Raw genomic sequence first — 8,204 nt, 5'->3', positions numbered from 1 at the left:
CTGGCCACAGTGGGCATCATAGTGACAGGTCGTTGTGGTCCTTCTGGTGTTCTGGTTGCTGGCTTTTATATATATAGATTAAAATAAACACTCCATTTTTAAATATGTCAATTATTCTAATAATATTTTTTATGGTAACTTCCCACTTAAATTCAGAATTTAATCCAGGATCACATCTTTTCTTACAGAGGCATCATGTTAAACTCTTTAATCTGAAAAAGTTTCTGAGACTAGTGAAAATTGAAAAGCTAATTTTAAAACATTTATGAAAATGCAAAAGGCCTCAAAAGCCATAGTGATCCTGAAGAAGAGGAACACAGTTAGGGAACTTAAATGACTAGATTAAAAAATTAAATATTGCTTCAATAATTAAGGCAGCTTCATATTACCACATAGATAAACAAAAATGTCAATATAATGACTAGAAATGCATGAACAACATAAAGAGACACATGAATTTTTAAAAAGGCCACTGGAATTAGATACCTAAGTGACTTTTTAAAAGTAATGATGAGTATGTACGGGTGGACTTGATGTTCTATATGTTTGGAAATAGAGGAAGAAAATGTTGGAGTATTTGAAATAGTACAAAAGCACTGAAATAGGACATCAAGAAAAATCAAACATAATTTGGTAATCATACTAATGAACATTTTCTACTACAGTTACATTTTTGAATGGTTTAACAGTTATTTATATTTCAGAGGGGCAGGGAAATCTCTCTAAAATTTTAAATATAAATGTTTCTGGGAGTAGTTGCAATTCCATATTCAGTCAGACTTTGTTTTATCCTATCTTTTAATCATGGATACCTCTTTTAAATTATCTGTATCAAGGACATATCATATTTGGAGTGAAAGCAAAATTAAAATATCTGCTGTTTAAGGGCATAGAACAAAATGGGAGGGGCTTGGTTGCAATCAGGGCACTGAGTATAATGGGAATACAGGAAAAGTACTGAATGTAGTGCAACATGTGTCAGGAGAAAGGAATATACTTATTTTAAAGTTTATCTGCTCTTCCTGTGTTTCATAATGTCAGTTTCTCAGGACCCAGATTATAAATGCTCAATAAAGTTCTCTTAAGAGAGCAGCTGAATGTTAATTTTGAGTAAATATATGATGTCACACATTTTGAAGAACTGAAACCCAACACAGATTCAAAGGTCACAGAATCTAGATAGTAGACCAGAATAATTAAAATTGGACATAAGTCAGATTTTGATAAGTGACATAACTTTGATGGGGAATTCTAGCTGGGGTGAATGGAGATAAGATCGGCTTTAAGTAAGAGGATTAATTTGAGATTAGACTTAAAACAAGGAGAAGAGATGAAATTATGGTAAGGGTGCTTAGCTATTTCCTATAAAAAAGGCCTGTGAACATAATGAAAGCAGAGGTCAAGTATATGGAAGAGGAAAGTCTCATTCTGCCTAGAGCTAAGGCTGCATAGTTATGGGGACACAGGCTGGAATGTACAATGGTAATGAATACTTTGATTTCTATTTAAGTAAATTTGAGGGTGGTTGTTGATTTTTTCTATTGCCATTTTGGCCAAGATATTGGTATTGTTCAAGAAACAGTGTGTAGTATGGTTTGAGAATTAAAGTACATAAAAGGCTAGTGTAGCATGCAGTGATGTGATAATACAGTACTGGCAGTAAGAATAAAATAATAGCTCTCTAATATAAAAGCTGACTTTTAAATAACTCGGTGTGAAGTAAGTATTTGTGCATTGTCCTGAGGACTTAGGTTAATGCTTAATATTTTCCTCATGTGTTTCTAGTTTTAAAAAAAACCAACCTATAAAGAGAATTTTGGGATACAATGTGCTTTTAAATCAGAAGCAGCTGCTACATGTACTGCACCATAAGTAATGACATTATAAAACCTTTATAAATGTAATTTATTTTGGTTCTGAAAAACACTGCAATACTATAAAAATTTATCAAACATCCTCAGGAAATGTGAGACTTTATTTCTGTGTTTATATACTTCAAACTGCCATATCCTAAAGCCTAAGAGAAAACTCCCTATCCAAATACATTATTTTATGTATGTTTTGGGGAAATATCAATGTTTAGGGCATAAGTCAACATACATAAGTGCAAAAGCTTAATTACTCAACAGATTGATTTCTCAATATAATATAAACCAGACTCCTATCTGTTTTGCTGTTGGTATCTGTATTTTCATTGTTTTAGTTAACATCTAAACTAATTGTATCTAATTATAATCAAGAGCCCAATAAATGTTAAAATCCCCTCCCATTCTAGGATTCTATGATTACACTCATGATGATTTAAGCTATGAAATATCTTTATTAAAACTATTAAAACTTTAGAGCTAAGTCTGCAAAATGATATTTTATATTTAGATAGTGACTACTTATAGATAGTTCTAGAACACTATGTCGATTGCCCTAAGCAAAATGGGTGCTAAACACATATCTTTGAATTAAAATATAATAGTCAATTAAGTTGATATCTCAAAATTATTTTATGACTACTAATGTTTTCCTTAAAAAAATACTACTCCTGTAAGTATGTCTACTCTTAATACAATAAATGTCTTTTAAGAATCAGATAGTAAAATATTTAAATTATGCTTAATTCTCAATAATAATAGGCATATGACCAATTAATTATTAATCCATGACCATTAGGGATTCCACAAGATCTAGATCTAATATCCAAAAAATAAAATGCATATGAAGATTCTCTAACAGAATAATAGGAGCCTTTACTATGCTTTTTGTATTGTGGAATTGTGCACCTGAAACCTGTATAATTTTGTTAACCAGCGTTACCCAAAATTCACTAAAAAGGAAACAAATATATTTTAATTCTTCTCTTGAGCTGTATTACTAGTTTTCATAAGTAATTCATCACATGTGTCTATTCAAATTATAGGGAACCTACATAGGAGTTGCTGTGACTTTATAATCCTCTTTGTAAGAACCAAAGGTTTCTCTTGGTATAGAAAACAGAATTGGTAAATATCTGATCGTTTTGTCAAGAGTGAGCAACCAAATTTCAGATGGCATTGTGAAAAACAAAAATTGCTCTTAATTTCAACATTGCTGATTTTTCTTCCCTGTCTTGCAAACATCTAAAATGACATAAGGAAACATTCTAAAGTATTTCCTTATGAAAATATCATTGTGATTAATTTTCTTGTTCTTCCAGTCCATCGCATCCAGACAATGAAAGCAAATTTGTTTTCAACCTGTTTGGATTATCCACATGCAAATTTTTATTACATTTTTACTAGATCCTCCTGCCCACAGACAGGTTTCTTCACACTCTTAGAAAATATCTGAACTTTGGAGTTAAAGAAATCTTAATGATAATTTCATTTAAACTAGCAAGAATCTAAGGTATGTGAAGTTTAATTGACTTCTAACTTCTGCATAATTACTAAATGGTGTAATCAGGACTAAACCTTGTAAGTTGTATGTTTGTCTGTGCACATGTAGATTTTATTAAATCTGGCAAGTACTGCCCAGCCAGTGTCGCTCAGTGGTTGAGTGTCAAACTATGAACCAGGAGGTGACAGTTCCATTCCTGGTCAGGGCACGTGCCCAGGTTGTGGGCTGCATCCTCAGTAGGGGGTGTGCAAGAGGTAGCCAATCAATGATTCTTTCTCATCATTGATGTTTCTATCTCTCTCTTCCTCGCCCTTCCTCTCTGAACTCAATAAAAATATTTAAAAAAATATTTCTAGCACTACTTTATTTGTTCAAAACTGCTTCCTTTAATTTCAGAATTAAGTCCTAGATTTTACATTCAAGGATTATACCTTTCTGACTTTATAAAATTCTATATCATTTATAAATTAATATAGGCATTATTTTCTGGAACTCCTAGTTTCTGTAAAACTAAGAAAATATTTGTGAAAATCTCTTCGCATTAGAAGCTACCTATTTTTACCCAGTCCTTGTAGTACATGGTAAATATGGTAGGCCTTTATTTCACATGAGATATTGCCAGTGCAATAGATCTGGGAAGACTGGGTTTGTGTTCAGCCAGAGCAGACAGAACAATGTGATCAAAAAGACAATCTGTTATTGTACAAGCAGTTCCATCCTCATTACAACTCATGTGTTCAACCAAGTTCAGAGGCAAGAGTCTAGCTAGTCTCTGTATACTAATTAATAATAATGTCAAAGCCAGGAGAGCAAGTTAGGAGAGAGTTTATAAACCCTTATGAACTTAAGAAATGCTAAAAATAATTGGAAGCCCACTTTTATAATGAAGCAGATAGGTGGGGATGGCGTATATAAGACAAGATCCTATTGCAAAACAGAGAAAGTGTGTTTTTCAGAAAGTAGTACAGGTGTTTATATTAAAATCTCTCTTTCATATACATAGTTTTCCATAAATACTATAAAATAATTGACACACAGATTTGATGTGATTACCTTCATTTGAGAAAAATTCTGAATACTATATATGGGTTTTCTATCTTGACTCATGCCAAAAATAAATAGGCATAGGAAACTGAACACCTTACCTTGTCCATAGCTAAAAAAAATAGTTTTTTTTTTCCTCAAGAGAAGTGATAACAATTTATGAAAAGTACTTAAAACTACACACACTGTTAGTAGCTATCATTGACAGATTACAGAACTAATTCAAAATGGTACAGAAAAATCTAAAGCATATGTATGTTTTCAATTTTCAGAATAATATTGTCAAGGTCCATCCATCCATGTTGTTGTAAATATCAGTAATTCATCTTTTCTTATGGCTGAGTAAGAATCTATGGTGGACAAAGAATCTAATATACAGATCATGTAGCATAGAAATGTATGTCTGAAACCTATATGGTTCTTTTAATCAATGTAACCTCAATAATTTTAATAAAAAATAAAATGTATGTGCAGTAATAGTGGTCAATTAGTCAATACACACTCAATTTTTATGAGAAAGAATTTTTGTTTACAGGCAAAAATAAATGCTTGTAGTGGAGCCTTGGTTGCCTTAAGATTACATGTATCTCTTTTTATCTGTGGTTATTCTTCTGTATCTGTGAATCTCCCAGGATGAAACCTTTTATATAAGGCCCCATGAACTGAATGTGCCCTTTATACACAGCTTGAGAAAAAGAATCATAAAGCAATTTCAAGTTCTTAGATACAAACATTTGTCAGTTGAACTTGAAATATCACGATGTTAGCTATTAACTATGGAATGAAAAGTGATGTTAAGTGAGGGATGCTGTAGGATGCCATATGACTAACCTGAAGAGAAATAAGAGATAAAAAAGAGTCATCAGGTGAACCGTATGGGGCAAAATGCGCATGACCTATGGAACCAGAGGACAGATATTTCAAAGAAAGTGAAAGTAATAGGCTTTTGATAAAATAGGCTGCATTTGGAAAAACATAATATCACACACACAAAAGAAGAATCTGGTCAAGATTTTGGAAATTTCACAGATAAACGTATTTGTGATTTAAAAGCAATAGGCATAACTTTTGTGATATTAGGTACCTTTTTGTTTATATTTTTGGCCTCTTCTTATTTGACTGATGTTGTAGTGAACTAAATAATACTCATTTCATTGCAATCACCTCTAGTATCATATGCCAAGAACCAAGGAAAATATATAAGGATCTATGGATGATGTTAGTATTCATAATTGTTTATTTTTTATTTTCATGATTTGAAATGAGTGGGCATAAATAAGGGGTAAAGCACAGAGAACACAGGAATTGCTGGTCTATAAAACAGCATAAATGAGATTGGTAAGGGGAAGATAGATAAATAGAAAACTTTGGATATCAGAAAGATCATGTAACATAATCTGTGACACAGCGGAAAGGAGAGAGGTTGAATGAATGTTTGCTGAAAATGGAATGCAAGAAGTGTTAAGTATTTTCCATTGCCATTTGCTCCTGATTGCAGCATCTACAAAGTACTTCAGGTGAATGAGCAACATCATCCTGCTACTAGAATGCTAGTAAAGCTTTCTAAAGGTAGTTTCTTTCTTCTACTTCTTTTTTTTCTTTTTCCTCAAACCCGTGGGTCTGAATTGTAGGCAGGAAGTTGTTCAGTTTGACTGAGATTAAGAAGTAGAAGCGCCCACTGGGAGTGGCTCAGTGGCTGAGTGTCCATCTATGAACCAGGAGGTGATGGTTCAACCCCTGGTCAGGACACATGCTGGGTGGTGGGCTTGATCCCCAGTGTGGGGCATGCAGGAGGCAGCCGATCAATAATTATCTCTCATCATTCATGTTTCTATCTCTCTCTCCCTCTCCCTTCTTTTCTGAAATCAATAAAAATATTTTTTTAAAAAGAAATAGAACCATCTAGAAGTATTTTTTTCTTATACATATCATACTACTCTTCATTATAATAAATTATTCATTAGTAGAGACCAACATAATTTAGTAATTTTTGGCTTATTATAATTGTACTTTGTATTGCCTCCTATAGCACACTAGTTATTATTTACCATTGACTTTAAATTAAATTTCAAAGAAACTTTTAATCTTTTAGATGCATACACATACAATTAAAATCATACATACCTGATTAATAATGAATCAATTCTACATATAACTAATTTTATTTTGAGACATACTATGAATACTGACCTACATTGAGCTACCTGAACAAATCACATTTCCTACCGTACTCTACTGAAATATCATGCCTTTTGCACACCGCAATGAGTCAAATATTGTTTGAATAATCATTAGTGATGTCAAAAGCCACTGTAAAATATAAAGCACTTTCAGCCTCTATATTATCATATAAAAATTCTTACCTTGCCTACATATTGTGTATCTGTACCTGTGTACTCTTCCAACAAAAAGAACTGATTCCACATCCAGCCACGCTTGGTGCGATGTAGCATTTTACCATCATCTTTTGTCAAACTCATCATCCTTTTGCTTGGTAAATCACTGTTAGCTTTTTCTTGTAATGGGATAGCATCAACTGCATAAAACATATAGGTCCAGATGAATAGTGGTAGGCAATGGTAAGTCCTCATTATTTGCGGCTTCAGCAGGATATCAAATTCAATGTACCGTCTATTTCCCCTGAGGAGTAGGGGGAGAAAATGGTTTATTAGGTTGTGTCTCACTTTCAAATGATCTGTAAATTGTAAAACTTTTCTAAATGTTATTTAAATTTTATATATTATTTTCCATGTTACATCAGTGAACTATCCTTAAAAACTTATATAGATAAGTAGGAAGCCATATATATCACAATTAAACTATACAGGAAGTTAATGACTGACTTTAATATAATTATATTGCAGCATATAAATGTGAATATATTTGTAATTTAAAATAATAGATATTTTGAAAAAAATAATCTCTACAATACATCAAAGATCATAGAGACCGTAAGTGTATTATTTATTAAAATATGCATATATATGAACCTATGTACTTTACAGAAAACTGTCTTCTGCCAACAATCTACTACTTTTTACTAGCTGTTTCTTCTCTTTCTCCTCCTCTTGTTTTTCTTCAACCTCCTCTTGTTCTTCTGTAATAAGTTGAGATGGTGTCTCAAGGAAAATTCAATGGTACCAAATATACTTTGGATTGTGTCTTGCAATACATAGTGCCATACCATGCTGACCTTTACAATTGATAGCTATTATTCCCCCCAACAATCAGTTGAGTGAGTCATTCAAATTTATTTGAGAATGAGTTGAACATGCTCTGAATGGAAACATTTTACCTAATAATTTAAAAACAACAACACATTTATTTCCTAACAAGAAAGAAGAGCACACAGATTGGTATTTTGAAACTAGGTGTGGGATACCTTGATCCAGTTTTTGAAACAAAGAATATCTCTCTGTTGGGATAGTAAGTGGAATCTTCTTGAAGTAAAAACCAGAACTCATTTGGTATCTCAATTAATTTTATTTATTAACACATTGGTTTAAACTTATAAGGCATTTAATTTAGTAGATGTGAGATGATAATACTGCTGCTGATGATGATAATGACTTGGTAAGCAATAGAAACCCATCTCAAACTAGGGTAGGCAAAAGAAGCATTAATTGAATTATACAATCACATTAAGTGTGGAAAGGAAAGAATGAAAGGGGTAAAGAGCTACTGGGCATCTCCTGCTCATGAAAACTAGAATCGGGGTGGGGGGTGGGGGTTGAGTACTTGAGTACTATGCTCTGTCTCTGAGTCTGTCTCTCTTTTCTTTCTTGCTTTGA

The 8,204-nt window shown here is 32.6% G+C and overlaps 1 protein-coding gene across 1 annotated transcript in view; it reads right to left on the bottom strand.

The window, feature by feature from the left end:
• CDH9 (cadherin 9) overlaps positions 1 to 7,004 on the bottom strand; it is a 53,646-nt gene extending 46,642 nt beyond the window's left edge. The window contains 1 exon segment of the mRNA XM_023752601.1: positions 6,777 to 7,004. Coding sequence (XP_023608369.1) covers positions 6,777 to 7,004 — 228 coding nt within the window.
• Between the last annotated feature and the right edge of the window lie 1,200 nt (positions 7,005 to 8,204).

The sequence above is a fragment of the Myotis lucifugus genome, unplaced genomic scaffold, assembly GCF_000147115.1.
Source record: "Myotis lucifugus unplaced genomic scaffold, Myoluc2.0 scaffold_0, whole genome shotgun sequence".
NCBI lineage: Eukaryota > Metazoa > Chordata > Mammalia > Chiroptera > Vespertilionidae > Myotis > Myotis lucifugus.
Note: the sequence above shows the minus strand (reverse complement) of the source record. Positions and strands in the feature narration are given on the sequence as shown.